The sequence below is a fragment of the Doryrhamphus excisus genome, linkage group LG8 (assembly GCF_037039965.1).
Source record: "Doryrhamphus excisus strain RoL-2023G ecotype Guam linkage group LG8, RoL_Dexc_Guam_v1.1, whole genome shotgun sequence".
Taxonomy (NCBI): domain Eukaryota; kingdom Metazoa; phylum Chordata; class Actinopteri; order Syngnathiformes; family Syngnathidae; genus Doryrhamphus; species Doryrhamphus excisus.
This window is the reverse complement of record NC_136364.1, coordinates 19,033,898-19,051,411: the sequence shown is the minus strand read 5'-3', so window position 1 is coordinate 19,051,411 and position 17,514 is coordinate 19,033,898. Positions and strand designations below refer to the sequence as shown.

The window sequence follows — 17,514 nt, the reverse complement described above, 5'->3', positions numbered from 1 at the left end:
TACATTGCCATGGCAACACATAGAAGCTGATGATTCCATGATTTAAAATAACCCTGCAAATTGTTTAAATATAATTTTAATTGAAGACTGAATTAAATTACAACGAAGTAGACACTTGTGTGTGTTGCTTAATCAAACCTGCAGACATTATTTTGTCCACTTGGGGCAGCATCATTTGAATATGACATACTGTATCTCCAAGTCAATATAGAAAATATTATAACATATTTCCACTCAGAATGAAAAATGCTGCAAGGTTGTTAAAAGAATAAATGCTAGTGGGTGATATTGGATAAAAACAGAAGACTAATGCATGGAGAATCTGTTGGCCTCTACTCCTAAAACACATCAGTCCAGAAAACACACACACACACACACACACACATGCATGTGAACGCGTCTGTTTGGAGAGTACAGACACAAGAGAGGAGGTCTGGGAATGCTGAGGAGGGTAAAAGCGGGGAGGGGATATGGAAAGTTGCAACTTCAGTGCAATGTAGACCACATGCTATGAGAAGGAATGCATGCGTGTTTGTAGGCGAGCAAAGGAAAAGAAGAGAGAAGGGGACAGGAGGTGGAGGAAGGACGCAAAGAGGGAGGGATTTCAAGTAGCTGCAGCGTGGCTTGCTGCATGTCTGAATGAAAGAACCTCTCTCTCTCTCTCTCCTGCTGTCTGGATGCATATGGCGTCCGTTGGCTGCAGCTAGCGAGCACATGTGCCGAGAAAACAAACCAGGACCAGTCTTTTTATTTTTAAAGATGGAAGACAACATTTGTCTGAAGTAATATTTCCTTTTTTTGCAATGGTTTGAACCTATTTTGAAAAAGGTTGGATACCATGTGGCTGCTTATGTAAGGATTGCAAGTGTTTTGTTTTTCATTATTTGTCATTTTGTGGCCTGGGAAACTCTTGTCAAGATTGAAGATCAAGGGCTGAACTTGAAAAAAAAATTGGGACCAACATCCATACACAAATTTCTTGGGCAGATGCACAGCAGATATTCATAAGAAAGCTTTTTTTAATCATTAGAACAATTTATCATGTAGAGACTCCTGGGTGTACCATTGATGCACACAATCAACTGTCAATGTATTTCACTGTAACGTTAGTGAAACATTTATATTCTCACATGAATCCAACTCACGTTACAGTTGTGTTTTTATTTGCATCTAACTTCACATACTGTAGCATTCACAAGCTATACTGACACATACATAAGTCCAGCACTAGACATTTTAACCAAGCTCAGTGCTAAAAAAATGACCTCACCGATATGCACCCGGATCCAACTTCACAACTTCCTCGCTCGCCTTCTCCTCACCACGCTGCTGCTGCTGCTCATCCAGGTGAGGCGGGGGTGTTGTCATCCCCAGTGTTTGGACTACAAGCCACCGTTCGAGCCCCGGCAGCCACTGCTCTTCTGCAAGAACTACTCCAAATTTGGATGCTGTGATGAAGACAAGGATTATGAGCTGTCAGTCAGGTTTTACACCATCATGGAGAACTTTGATCATTCGGGTTATGTCACCTGTGGAAATTACATCCGCAGCATTCTCTGTCAGGTAAGAAGAGTGTTTTCATTCAAGGTTCAAAATTCAGTTTAGGGAACAGTGGCTATATATTAAAGGTGATATTACTCCTTGGCTCCAAATTACGCATTTTTCACCCTAAAAATATAAGACAACCACCATCACCAAGCATATGTTACTAATAGTGGTTTACATACACATAGACACAGTCTCATAGAAATAGCGACAGTCACAGCACTTATAGTATTATTGTAACAGTCAACCTGGAATTATTTGTGTTATTTTAGTTGCAAAAGTGGTATACAATCTTTTTTTATGTGCTTGGGTACCTTTTTTCATGAGCACTTTAAGCATCTGGAGGTTGAGTTGCATTACTGCATGCTAAAAAAAAAAAAGACTAAAATATTCCAGGTTTTTACTGAATAAGACACATAAAATATACCTGAATAAAAGATGAACTATGAACTATCAAATATTGAATATCAAGCGTACTGTATGTAAACATCCCTCCTTGTTGACTTGCCAGACTTGTTGACATGTTTCGCAATCAAGATCGCCCACAAGATATCACTTTTCTTCAGAACTTTTGTCGTAGAACGCTTACTTCTCTGACCCTCTCCGTCACACGGACTACACAGAGCCCTGATCATTCTGTTTTGTGATCAAATATAATCTAATATTACTGAAAAAAATACCATCAATTCTGGACTTTAAGCAGCTATTTTCTTTCAACTTGTTTAAAAGAAGATGCAGCTAATTTATGGCAAAAAGAACTACAGTTCCCATGATGCTAATAGTGTAGAAGTTGTGAATTAGAATTGTAAAGTGGACACTAATATAACGTTTTCAAGTCTTATCCAGTGATCGTATTTTAAGTGTTAAATTACTAAATCGTCTGCTTGGACTGCGGCAACTGTTAAATTCTGACCTTGACTCCTATCCGTGCTAATGATGCTGGGAACACAGCGTGTAGGTAGGATTGCAAGGTTTATAGTGTGTCTCTGCGTAAATATTGTGGATACCTGTGGGGTACCTACAAGAATGGCCTACATACGTATGTACAACATTTTATGGTCCGGTGCCCTCAATCGTATTTTTAAGTAATTTTCTGTAGTGTCAGAGCAATCATAATCCTAATCATAATGGTCATAATAATAACACGTGCTACTGTTGTGGCCATAACCCATGTCAAGCAAAAATTGAACCGTGAAGTCACGCCCTGAACAGATATATTGCAACATAGAGATTATTTATGCCTTAAATGGCTTATTTTTTCTGATAATATATTGGCTAATACAAATGTAAAGGTGACTATAGGGATGCTATTTCATGTCTGGGGGGCTCTAATAATGTTAAAAATCATCGTGAGGATAAGCGGTAGAAAATGAATGAATAAATGAATAATTTATTCATTGTTTCTCTAATTAGTGCATCTTTAGGCTACATCTTAGTGGTTACGGCTCAGGCCACGCAGCTAGGAAACTCGAGTTCGATTCCACCCTCAGCCATCTCTGTGTGGAGTTTGCATGTTCTCCCCGTGCATGCGTGGGTTTTCTCCGGGTACTCCGGTTTCCTCCCACATTCCAAAAACATGCTAGGTTAATTGGCGACTCCAAATTGTCCATAGGTATGAATGTGAGTGTGAATGGTTGTTTGTCTATATGTGCAATCTGTGATTGGCTGGCAACCAGTTCAGGGGGTACCCCGCCTCTCGCCCCAAGACAGCTGGGATAGGCTCCAGCACCCCCGATAAGCGGTAGAAAATGAATGAATGAATTCTACTTTGGGGAAATTTTCATGGTCTGGAACCAATTACCGGCGATAATCCAGAACGACTGTACTGTAAATGTGCTGATGAATAATTGATGAAAAAGTCACTTATAACATCTACCAATGTGATATTATAGAAACAAAATTTACAATGTCTAAATTTGGTATTTTATGACAATGAGCTTCATGAAAAATGTCGCTTGCACGCTTTATCATCACATGAAACCACTTAAGATACAGTTTGCATGTGTGACCACATCAAATCATGCTTTGAAAAACAACAAATGCAGGATGTTACCTTTCAAGTGTGTTCATTCTCACAAAGGGAGGGAATGACTACTTTAACGTCCACTTCACTGCAACCTCAATGACAGCAGACGTGGTCAGAACCAGCAGTTATTTTTCACAACAATGACTCACACTGCACCAGTCTGCTGTAATTTCCTCGCAGTGGACGAGCAAACCTATTAAACGTCTGTCCATTTATACCTTGCTACATTTAGATCTCTTTTCTGGGCTTAGTATTCTTTGTCCTTGAGCCTAGCACTCAAGCTCCCACGTCTCAGTGAAGCTTAAAACTCGCCCCACCTGCCAATTGCATAATTGAGTGCAATTGATTAAGTGCAACTCAAAGTGTAACAAATGTAGTATTAATTAGAAGGTGTGTATGATAAGATCACATAGATAAACCACCCAAAATATTTTCTCACTGCTAAAGTATAGGTTTCTATCGCTGCCGTAATTACAGTCTACTCTCAAGGCAGGGTGTTTCTTGAGTGTAATGACAGCACTGCTACGCTTTTATGACTTTCAAAGCTTCAAAAAAAGTCATTTCAGACTTAAATCTGACTTGCGCTTAATCTGCGTTTTTTACTTCTCTTCAACTTTTAGCCTCATTTATTAGATCTGTGTTTGTCATTGTCATCTCCCAGGCTGATGGTTACATTTAAGACGGACGAGTGAGGTCAAGTTGGACTACTGCCTGCATACTTTCTTTTGATGAATCCGCCTTACTGAGACTGTCTGTTCTCGCTGCACTGTGGGAGCCTCCAGGCATTGATATCAATGACAGAGTGTGAGAGAGAAATAGACCCCCCCCACTTCAAACTTAACGGACCAAACAAACATCCTCTTCCTCTGCTGGCTGCATGGGACAGGATAAATCAATTTCCTCTATGAGCAGAAAAGCAATAAAGAGATTAAATAAGATAACAAATATACAGCATTGCCAGAAAGGTAGTAAATTGATATGAAAAAACAAGTAAAATCCTCTACTGTACTATAAATATGTTCAAAAGGCTGTTGTGAGGCAGGACCAGACTGAGGTCCTGGATAATGAGACTTGGTTATCATAACAAGTAAAGTAAAATAAAGAAATAATACTTATAATAATAATAAAAGACACTAATCCATTGAGCAAAGTTTTTGTTATTTACATACAGTAAGTACACTGGCTAGTCTACACATTATTTACTACTATGTCTGCTGCTTTAGTAGCTTTTGGTCCTTCAAGGTCACAGTAGTATCCAGTCAAAACAGACAGCTTTGGTTAACAAACAACTTTGGTTAACAGACAGCTTTGGTTAACAGACATTGTACATTTTTTTAGATGACGTATGTAGATGTAAATCTGATATGTATTTACTGCAGTCTGAACGGTGAGGTTACATACTGTATATCCGACCTATATGTCATCAAAAGGTATGCTTTGAGAAACTTGTAGGCAACTTACGATGTAGGCAAACGTTATTCTTGTCATCTGAAAAGTATTTTTTTAAATGTCAGTGATACGGTTGGCGTCAATGTCCCACCCATCACTCCTGGTTGTAATCATAGCAAACACGCTAAAGGGAGCACACAAAACGTGGCAAAGATTGTGTTGTCGTGCTTTTGCGTTCATATTGAAAGGTTGTATTATTTTGGTACAGTGAACAACCACATAAAAATGAATTTAATAACAAAAATCAGAACTGGGCAGAAGAATTGCAGTGTGAACGTAGCCTAAGTAATACATATGAACATTCATTAATTTTCTACCGCTTATCCTCACGAGGGTCGCGGGCGTGCTGGAGCCTATCTCAGCTGTCTTCGGGTGAGAGGCGGGGTACACCCTGGACTGGTTGCCAGCCAATCACAGGGCACGTATAAACAAACAACCATTCCAATATGGACAATTTGGAGTCGCCAATTAACCTAGCTTTTTTTTGGGGAATGTGGGAGGAAACCGGAATACCCGGAGAAAACCCACGCATGCACGGGGAGAACATGCAAACTCCACACAGAGATGGCCGAGGGTGGAATTGAACCCAGGTCTTCTAACTGTGAGGTCTGCACGCTAACCACTCGACCACCGTGCAGCCCATACAGATGAACATGTAAGAATTAATCAAGAACAAACAATTACAGCAAACGAAGCCATATGCCAAACCAAGGAGTCGGCGAACACGAAACGAAAGTCAGACAGATCAAACAGAAAGGAAGCTGGAAATAAAAACAATCACTACGAAAAAAACAATGAAACTCCCAAAACTCTTCTGAGTGCGGCCCTTACACTTTGAAAACCCCTGCTCTAAATAAAGGACCTATTTGTATTTTGTTATCATAATACAATCTGGCTTTTTATATGCACTGTTAAACATGACAGTGCACCAAGCCAAAAGCCTTACTTAGTCATTCCCTTTGGAGTAATGAGTCGTGGAATATGGGCTTTTGTTCTGAGAATAGATTCTGAGCTAAAAACCACATAATGGTTTGGATTTTGCGTCTTCTTGTGCCTTAAGTTCAACCTTCTGGGTGTGGCCGAGGGAGCGGTTGTGACTTAATAACCGGCTGGACCTTGTCTTGTATCCATTTATACCAGGTTGCATTTACACAAGTACACGTGCACACGCACACAGGCGCATACAGGCTGTTTAACCAAAAATCTGGCTGGACTTTAGTGAGGCAGCTGCAGGGGAATAAACACACACATGGTTTATTTATTGTATATGGATTCCTAACTCAACTCCTCAGATTAGCATTAGCTTTAACAACTTTACAAGCTTTCTACTTTTGATGAAGCAGAAGACACTTTCATCACTTTATGACGCAAACAAGTTTGAAGTTTGAAAGTGAGGGATTTTTGGGACATGCTCTCTTTCGCAGTCTAGTGGAATGAAAACATCTAAAATACACATTTAGATATTTTTCTACCACAGCTGTTTGCGGTGTTCTGTTTGCATAATTTAAAATAAATAGCATAATAAAGTCATTCATTCAGTCATTGTTTTTGCAGCATGAAGCCAAGTTTTCTGCTGCAAACTGATGACATCAGTGAGTTAGGTGAAAACAGTTAAAGAGTGAGTTGCTGTAAATATACCACATGTGTGCATTTGGTGTACTTCTCACCGGGAAGTTGTCAGCTCGCTGAAGCACTGAAAATGACTACTGCTGTCAAAAGTCTGGACATGCAGCAATACATTTGTTGGGGGTTGGGTGAGTTTTCATCTTAGTTCTTCATCTTACAAAAAAACAACTCTATGCGGGGAAACAAGCCTGCACAAAACAAGCCTGATGTGGATCGGTGTAGAAAACACTGATCGGCCTGATTAGACCTTGTTTGCATGTGTGCTGGTGCTGATGTCATTGTCATCATGTCTCTGACATTAAAAACATCATTTTCTACTGGTTATTCTTACAAAAGGGCACATATAGACAAACAACCATTCACACTCACATTCATACCTATGGACAATTTGGAGTAGCTAATTAACCTAGCATGTTTTTGTGTTGGAATGTGGGAGGAAACCGGAGAAAACCCACGCATGCATGGGGAGAACATGCAAACTCCACACAGAGATGGCTGACGGGGGAATTGAACTTGGGTCTCCGAGCTGTGAAGTCTGCACACTAACCACTAGATCACCGTGCAGCCTCGATTCAAATTTGAATGACCTTAATCTCAACTCTCTATTCTTCTCATATTGTAGTGTGTCTTTTGGTTGAACTTTTTCCATTATTGTACAGTGGCCAATCAGATTTCAGCTTCTAAGTCAGTGTAATCCGCCCAAGGCCTTCAGAATCAGTGTTGCTGGTGGATGTCACTTAAACTTTATTCAGAAAAGGGGGCTGTTTCTTTAACCAATCAGATTTCAGATTCGCCTCAAAGGGCCAGCTAGGTGACCGGCAATGACGTCAGCATTTTTCAAGGAGGAATTGACTTGGTGTCAGATGTTTGTAAAAATTCATTTTCAAAGGAGGACATTTCTGTAAAAGCTAAACATCATAAGCGAAGTGGGCCAACTCCAAAGCTACCGAACTTGTCTCAGTCTCAGACCAGTGCTTACAAGTGGTACTGTATAATTCCCTTATGCTGGGAGTCCACTGTGCCGACACCAGTTGGTGCCAGATAATGTGATTGGTGCGTAGTGGGCCATTTTTGGAATGTCGGAGGAAACCGGAGTACCCGCAGAAAACCCACGCATGCACGGGGAGAACATGCAAACTCCACACAGAGATGGCAGAGAGTGGTTTGAACATGTCTCCTGGCTGTGAAGCCTGTGCGCTAAACACTCCTCCACCTTGCAACCCTACAGTCAACATACATTTCATAAAATAACTGAAGTGTGTAATTAATAAAGATTTTCTCACCCTGTGCAGGTGTGTTCTCCATATGCCGCCCACCTGTATGATGCAGAAGATGCAAACACACCCATGCGAGTTTTACCTGGACTGTGTGACGACTTTTGTCATGACTACTGGCACCAGTGTAGATACACACTGAGCCTCCTCCTGGAGGACCTAGGGAACCCAGGGCAGTTTGCAAACCTGACCGCCACAATAGAAGACGATCGGAGAAGATTCTGTGAATTTCTGGAGCTAAAAGATAAACAATACTGCTACCCTAACGTCTTGACAAACACAGGTGAGTTTGTATTATATGGCTCAGGTTCAGTTGAAATCAAACATGCAATATGGAGCCACAACGCATAATTAATGAGGATGAGCCAGTACGAGCACGCTTTCACATACCTGTAATTTAATCCCAGAAAGAACGTTGCAAAATATATGCCTGTGAACATCTGCTCACCAAAATGTCAAATTATGTTAACATGCAACAACGTGTGTTCCCGTGATGCCAGCAATCAGCATAATTTAGTTCTCCCTCTCTTCTTGTCATCTCCAGAACTAAATGCTAACCTGGGTTTAGTGCAAGAGGATTCTGAAGGCTGTCTGGAGTTATGTTTACAGGAGGTTGCAAATGGACTCCGCAACCCGGTGGCGATGATCCACGCAGATGACGGAACACATCGTTTCTTTGTGGCTGAGCAACTAGGCTACGTATGGGTGTATCTGGCCAACGGCTCCAGGATCGACCGTCCGTTCCTCAATCTCACACGCGCTGTATTGACATCACCTTGGGCTGGAGATGAGAGGGGATTCCTCTGCATGGCTCTGCACCCCAGGTTGGCACTGTCAGATCACACAAAGTACACTATATATATAAAACACTATATATATGTATATATATATATATATATATATATATATATATATATATATATATATATATATATGCAGTACAAAATAATTTGGACACCCTGTTATACCCAAAGCACTGAAAACTAAAAGATCAAGCAATAACAGTCTTTTGGAAGACATGTGTAGGATTCCTTATATTGAGATGGAGGGGTAGGATTTAATAAGCTTTGCTTCTTCCTACTCCTTTTGGACATGTGGAACTGTGAACTGATTATGGGATGCATTCAATTGTAATCTGATGCATGTTCAAATGAAATAAAACCATTGACATCACCATTACCAATATTTTAGTACTTAGAGCATAGTCTATGACCTTCTAAATATATATTTTTAACATTATTAGAGCCCTCCGAATAAATAAATAAATAAATGAATAATAATAATAATAATAACCCTCTTCTTCTTTCTCTTTCGTCTTTTTCCTTCAGGGGGAAAATAATAATAATAATAACAACCTAAAACCGAAAATAATAACAACCTATTACCTTACAATGTTATACAATACTTTTCTACAAGAGAGAAATATGATCTTAGGGGGAAACTAAACATGAAACAATTATTTGCTAGAACAATGCTAAAAACCCACAGCATTTCAGTATGTGGAGTATGTTAAGAGTGCATCATGTTCAAATTAAATAAAACCATTACCATTACTAATATTTTAGTATTTAAAGCATAGTCTATGACCTTCTAAATATATATTTTTAACATTATTAGAGCCCTCCAAAAATAATAATAATAATAATAATAAGCTTATTCTTTTTTCTTTTTCGTCTTTTCCCTTCAGGGAGAAAATAATAATAATAATAACAACCTAAAACCTAAAATAATAATAACAACCCATTAACTCACAATGTTATACAATACTTTTCTACAAGAGAGAAATATAATCTTGTTTAAGGAAACTAAACATGAAACAATTATTTACTGGAACAATGCTAAAAAACCCATAGCATTTCAGTATATGAAGTATGTTAAGAGTGCATCATTTTGTCAATTGCAATTGTGTGTATTTAGGTTCACCGCAGTCAGAAAGGCCTACGTTTACTACTCGGTGTCTGTCAAGAAGGAGGAGAAGATACGCATCAGTGAGTTCACACTGTCAGCGTATGATGACAACCAACTTGACCACTCCTCAGAGAGGTGAGAAGGGAAAAACATTCTACTGTAAGTACTGTACACAGTATATGTAATGTAAAGTATATATGGAAATCCTAAATATTCTTTTCACTATGGTCTTCTGCAAATGTATTCTCTTTTTCTTTACTGCAGAACCATCCTTGAAGTGGTACAACCCGCATCCAATCATAATGGAGGGCAGCTTTTGTTTGGCCATGACGGATATCTGTACATCTTTATTGGAGATGGTGGTCGAGCCGGGGACCCGTTTGGAAAATTTGGTAACTCGCAGAACAAGTGAGTAGTATCCTTCCATTATTATAAATACACCATATTTTTCAGAAGCACTTGAGGGAGATACAGTATGTTATTATTTTAGTTTGAAACTATTTATTGTGACAAATTACTAAATGCCTGTGCTTCATTCAACCAAAAAACAATAATTATTAAAATTACTACGCTTCCTTTAAAATGTAATCCTCTCATATAAATATAATTTGAAACAACATTAAATAAGAATTTGAGCGTTCCTATTGCGGTATTGAAAAAATGCTCAACACTTACATATAACAACAGTTCAACCCTTGGATGTTGTTTAGAAGACAGGATAAGTGCTCCATACTGTGTTTTCTGTAAAAGCTGTACATATACTTTACTCAGCGAAGTATTTTAATAAGTGGTGTTGAAGGTTCCAGAATGTCATTTAAGTTGACAAAGCCAAACCCTTTTAACTTAGCTTTGTGATCAGGATTGACTGCAGCTGATAGTTAGTCATTGGCAGCATGAAATATTGTTTTTTGTCTGCACTCTTTGAGCCGAGTCATTTATCTGTAAATTACAAGAACACACATTCTTTGAAGTATCACCTAAAACCTATATTCTATAATTTTAACCCGGGAAAAAAATGTTTAAAAGCAAATCAGTGTAAACAACATGTGATAAACAGCATTAAAGCCACAGCATGTATGAATATGAATGTCATCATCCACTCTGAATGAGTCACTGTATCTTTTGGGTCAGTGAACAAAGAGACAGGAAGTAGAGAGAACTGTGTCATATACAGTTCCAAATATGATCCATCCTTACTAATCAAATGCTACTTTGAAGTCCGGTACAATGATTTGATGTTGAGTCATAATCATAATTGATAATCATAATTTTGTATTTTTTTTTAGTGATTCCACCCAGAAAGTGCGTGTCCAGACAGCTAGAGTATAGCTGTCTCTGAGCGGTAGTGTTGACACGCAGTTTAACTGTGCTGGGAATGAGAGAGGATAAACCTTGCCAAGTCTAATATTGACACTACACATTGCGGCCTGCCACACTTTGGTATTTGTGGGAGGAGGGGCATTTTTAGAGAGGAAAGAGGTGGGTGCAGTCTACTTAATGAGCTGGTTAATTAAAGCTATGGAAAAGAGAGATGGGGAAGATGTTGAATGGAAAGAAGAAAATGGTGACAGGGTGAAGTTGATGGCAAAGATGGACAAGGCAAATTGTTTTATATCAGAGAAATGCAATACAGAGGCAAGATGGCCGCCATCAAGTTTCATTGTATATTTCCACATTGACTCTTACACTAACGCTCTACTTTCCGTAGGTCGACTCTCCTTGGCAAAGTACTGCGAGTGGATGTCAATAATAATGATGATGGCGCCCCTTACAGCATCCCTTCAGATAACCCATTTCTGGGAGAGAAGGAGAGCCTTCCAGGTACAGTCTTGTATTTTTTGCACATATTTTCCTGTGTTTATGTAACCTTGTTGCAAAGTTTCTGAATATTTTACATTTGTATTTGTAGAGATTTATGCTTACGGTGTGCGCAACATGTGGCGTTGCTCTATTGACCGTGGTGACCCGGAAACAGGCTTCGGTCGAGGCAGGATGTTTTGTGGTGATGTAGGCCAGAACAAATATGAGGAGGTCGACCTCATCTATAAAGGTGGGTTTAATTATTTTCTTTCAAAGTCTATGTGCCACCCCACTATGAATTATGGTAGATTATTGGTTCAAATGTTTTTGTGTAATACTGTTATGTAATTGTGTCAGTTTAACTATGTAAAAATTCAGTGAAATTAGTAAATAATGGTGTTTATAATAAAACTGCTGACATGATCACTGTGTCTGGTTTATTTTTAAACTCAGTTGTAAACACAAATTAAGTGTTGCATTATGAGGAAACCAAAAGTCTAGACTGTTCCATTAACACACCCAATGGCTTTATAGGAGGCAACTATGGATGGAGGGCAAAAGAAGGCTTCAACTGCTATGATCGCAAACTGTGTCGCAACTCATCTCTGGGTAGGTATCATTTTTTGAATTTATTCCTACAGTAATCATTTGGCCTAAAATACAAAGTGATGGGAATTTTGCGGCTTCACTCTATCACTGTTTTTCAAAAATATATTAATTAATACATTCTGCTGCTTTATATTGTCATTTTTTTTATTTTTAATAGTAAAAATGGCTAACTGAACTAAATTACAAATATAAGGCATTCAGAAGACAGACACGATAATATGTAGTACTCTACACTGGTCACTAGGTGTCAGTAATGTTACTGTAACGTTCGGTGAGACACACAAACACCAGACTTGATTGCCAGAACAATAATCTTTAATGAAAATCCTTCATAAAAACATGAGCCACTCTTACGGCCGTAACCCATGACAAGCTAAAACTCAACTCTGAACCCCCGACGTTGCTTCTTGTCCGCCACTATGGATCATGTTTATAGTAACACATACGAGCAGAAGTCGTATTTACATATTAAGTGGCTTAATTTAATTTCTGTTATTATATCTACTATGTTGGGTAATACGAGTGTAAAGGTGACTATAGGGGTGTTGTCTTATATCTAGAGAGCTTTAATGAGAGCCGGATTGTTCATGAACGACCCATCACTACCATAGAATTCACAACCTAGAGATTTGTAAATTGGATTTATTCACTTTATTTACATATTATGAACTTGAGAAAGTGTTTCAAATGGCATGGGGAAGAAGGACAAAGAAGCCAAAAACTTACCACATCCACACGGAACGGGAGGAGAATTATTTTTCACTCTATCATGTTGGACATGCCGTGGTTGACTACATGCAGTGTGAAGGTAATCTAAACTAATGTCAGATCTAATCAATATAACTTTATTGACACTTGTGTTATATAGATGACATCTTGCCTATCTTTGCCTACCCACACAAGTTGGGCAAGTCAGTGACGGGTGGATACATCTACAGAGGTTGCCAGATGCCCAACCTCAATGGACTCTACATCTTCGGGGATTTCATGAGTGGGTGTGTGCTTCTGCCTTAATCCACAATGAAATATAAAAATATATCTGCATTCTGACAAGCCACATGACAAATCTGTGTTGTTGCATGACTGAATGACTTTTTAGGCGTTTGATGTCTTTGAAGGAGAATGTGGCCACAGGTGAATGGCTGTATAATGAGATCTGTATGGGAAGAGACCAAACCTGCAGATTCCCCAAACTCATCAACAGCTACTATAAATATATCATCTCTTTTGCAGAAAATGAAGCAGGTAAGGGCATTTTTCTGACATAATGAGGGTGTGCACATATTAATTTCTGGTTATTTGATGACTTTGGCATGTACACGTCAGAAAAAGTTATTTTTTTAATACAAAAGCAGGCTGCACAACGGCTGAGTGGTTAGCGCGCAAGCCACACAGCTAGGAGACTAGGAGTTCGATTCCACCCTCGACCATGTCTGTGTGGAGTTTGCATGTTCTCCCCGTGCATGCGTGGGTTTTCTCGGGTACTCCGGTTTACTCCCACATTCCAAAAACATGCTAGGTTAATTGGTGACTCCAAATTGTCCATAGGTATGAATGTGAGTGTGAATGGTTGTTTGTCTATATGTGCCCTGTGATTGGCTGGTGACCAGTCCAGGGTGTACCCCGCCTCTCACCTGGAGACAGCTGGGATAGGCTCCGGCACCCCCCTGCATTTTTGAATGAAGTATTGAACAACATAAAGCCACCAACACGTATATAAATTCTCAAAATATTTTTCTAAAAGAGGCGCTAGCATACCTCCATGACCCAAGTGAGGATAGGTGGATGGTTTTTTTTTTCTCATCTTTTAATGTCCGTCTCTGTGTCCTATCCTCAAAGGTGAATTGTATTTTCTCGCCACGGGTGCCCCAAGTGCAACAGCCAGAGCGGGAGTCATATATAAGATAGTGGATCCCTCCAGGTAACCACTGTAGCACACATTCAATGATGTCGAGTGTATTTGTTATGGAAATACTGTCGCTGATTTTAACATATCAACACAGCATATCTAACTATTTTTGACACATACACCATGTATATGTTTATTACAAAATAGGTGGTCACAAAATGTTCTTGAAACAAAATATACACATATGATACGTCCTGTATTTGGGTCAATGTAATGGTAATGGTAATGGTTTTATTTCATTTGAACATGCATCAGATTACAATTGAGTGCATCCCATAATCAGTTCACAGTTCCACATGTCCAAAAGTTGTAGGAAGAAGCAAAGCTTATTAAATCCTACCCCTCCATCTGGTACTTTTACAATCAGTAACTGTTACATTTGTTCACTTCCTGCTATCCTAATATAGTTTAAGTTTTTTTTTTTTTCTGTCCCGTACCGAAGTACAAGGTGATATGAGCATCCAATGACATAATGGGTACCATAGTAAGTGTCAATATAGTGATATATATAGCACATCATGACTGGTTCAAGACTCTTCATCCTTGTATTTAGCAAACATCAACTGCTTGTATTGTTTCTTGAATTGGCTCATCGTTGTGCATTGTTTATGGTGGTGGTATATAAAACACGAGTGTCTCCATTTCTCTCAAAGGCGAGCTGCACCAGGTAAATGTGGCATCAAACCTTCACCAGTGAAGATAAAGGGAAAACTTATACACTTCCACCCAAAAGAAGGTAAGCTAAGTGTACACTCAAAAATTCTCATATACGCTTTCCTTTTTGTTTCATACGGTTTGCTTAATTGTGCCGCAGTATGCATTTGATTGTGTTTGTCATTGTAAAGGGTCAGAAAATATCCAACACAATCTACAGTATCCCTTTTTGTTGGGATGCCAGTCCATATTTGCTCTTTTTTTTATTTCGGCAGAATTTGTAATCGACAAGAAACCGACCACCACGCCTGTTCCAACCACAACCGCAAGGAAACCCCCTCCAACCAGAAAAACAGCCCGAAAAACTACAGCATCCACTCCAACAAGAAAAGCTTTGCCCCCGCCACCAACATCTACAAAGATTAGAAAACCGCCAACACAGACACCGACACCAGCAATAAAAACCCCATCAACAACCGCACGGACAACCTTGGCTGCCACCATGGTCAAAGCCACACCCACTGGTAGGCTTACTGGTACACCCGACTCCCAAAACAAGTCTGCTGTTAGGACTAACATCCAGCCCACCAGTCCAGGCGTGCACCTCTGTGTCACACCAGCCGTTTCCGTCTGTTCCACTCTAACTTTACTCTACATGTCATTAACACGTTACTAGCTATTTAACATTGTCTCAAAAGATCTCCTTGCTTATGGCTGACGGCATCTTTTCAGTTGGTTCTCCTGATGATAAGATGTGATTATTATGGTTGGGCTCTAATATGCTTTTTGTTGCTTTTGAAAGTCCGTTGTTGTCTGTCTGGCTAACAAATAACTGGAAGGTTATAAAACTGATGCTATGCCATTACGTCTGCCTGCAGGCTTGGTCTAGTCTAAGTATATAGATCTACTTCAGTCATTCAAAATCATAGATAATTAATGGATACATATGAAAATACAGATTTTTTTCATTTTAAACAGTTTGATTTGCACACAACTCAATAAGTCAATAATTTATTAGTATGCAACATGAATATGCAATTTTGATTGTGTTCCTATTATGTTCTCATGATAAAGTCAGGTTTGTCTTTAAAGATGTTGCTGTAATTCAATTCAGTTGCAGTGTAATTGATGAATTAATTAATTTATTGCTTGGAGTCTTAACAGTGTGCTATTCTTCTGCTGGTACAAGAGATTGAAGCATGCTATAATATTTTGCTTTTTTGTGTTGAGATTTTCATTAGTTTAATTTAAACCGGTCATAATGGTATTATTTATCTGGAATGAATTGAATAAATTAAGTTTGATCAGCCCCAGTTTGGACATTGATCTGTGTGTGTTTACATATTGTACATGTCATTCGACGCTATTGTAACTTGGAAGTGATGTCATCGTTTTTTTTTAAAACTATGTGTATTCAAGTAAAGAGGGTGATTCTGTCTCTCCCTCAGGTTATCGCTCAGCTGTCCACACTGCAGCCTTCTCTGGGATTCAAACCCCAACCACAACTTCAACAAGGAAACACGTGAGACCCCACCCTACCCCCACTCCCCGACCTTTAATATTACCACAGCCGCATGCTAATTATCCTGAGCATCAAAGATTTACAACTCCACGGCCGCCGTATTGGCCAACAACCTTTAAGCCCCAGAGGCCCCCAATAAGCACCACTCAAAAAAGCCAACAGGAAAAGCTTATACTTGTAGATAAGACACACAACACAGAGGAAGGGGAGGGCAACCAAGTGAATAAGAGGCCCAGAGTAGGAGGCAGAGGTTATGGGTACAAGAGAGTACGGATAGGAGGTAGAAGGGCGCGTGCTGGCTCGGTCCGACTGGTAAGCACAGACGGTTTATCAGACAGAGGCAGAGTGGAGATCTTCATCCGTGGGGAGTGGGGGACTGTCTGCGATGACCTTTTCACCACGAAGGCCGGTACCGTAGTGTGTCGGCAGCTCGGATTCAGAACAGCACTGGCGGTGATGAAGAGGGCCGGGCTGGGACAGGCAGATCGCAGTGTCAGGATCTTCTTGGATGACGTGGAATGCGAGGGTGGGGAAAGTTCCCTGCTGGAGTGCAAGAGATCCAGAGTTGGAAAGCACAACTGCTCACACTCAGAGGATGTGGGGGTGATCTGTGGATAGAAATGTTGGAAGATGAAGAAGATTTCACTTATCACGGTCGGGTATAAAACAAATTAACTGTGATAAACGAGGGATTAGGCTCCATAATACCATAAAAGTAGTGTACTTTAGTGTAAGTATAGCAGTATAAATGTACTCCTAACTGAAGATTAGTCAACACACACAAGTGAGAATGAAGATTTGTGTCTTGTCTATCAAGTAATTTGGACATGTGAGGTCTACTGACTTGTGTACTTAGAAAATAATAGTGTGTTGACTTATTTTCAGAAGGCGGGAACCATATATCTCAGTATTGATCCAAATACTATAAAAATAAACATTTTTAGACTCTTCCCCCCAAAAGTTCTTATATTCAGGTGAGTACTGGATATTTGTACAGGAATATCTACCCAATGTTGATGTTAGTTTGCAGTATTATGATATTAGATGATATCACAGTGGCTATTTCTATTTTTATACTATCAAATTTCAGCAGGAGTATCTTCTGAACTTTTTTTTGGTAATGTTTATATTGTACTGAATGTAAAATACAACGTAAGAAAAACGAAAATGCTGGACATTGTGTATCTTGAAT

At 39.4% G+C, this 17,514-nt stretch overlaps 1 protein-coding gene across 1 annotated transcript; it reads left to right on the top strand.

Annotated features, from left to right (window-relative positions):
* The first annotated feature begins 496 nt into the window (after window positions 1-496).
* On the top strand, window positions 497-17,514 carry LOC131134998 (HHIP-like protein 1). Its single transcript, XM_058080780.2, has 14 exons — window positions 497-1,563; window positions 7,939-8,203; window positions 8,465-8,744; window positions 9,838-9,963; window positions 10,093-10,236; window positions 11,537-11,649; window positions 11,738-11,878; window positions 12,163-12,237; window positions 13,106-13,232; window positions 13,337-13,482; window positions 14,077-14,158; window positions 14,800-14,882; window positions 15,076-15,324; window positions 16,249-17,514. Exons 1-14 carry the CDS (start codon window positions 1,261-1,263, stop codon window positions 16,938-16,940), a joined length of 2,826 nt encoding a protein of 941 aa, XP_057936763.2. The 5' UTR covers window positions 497-1,260; the 3' UTR covers window positions 16,941-17,514.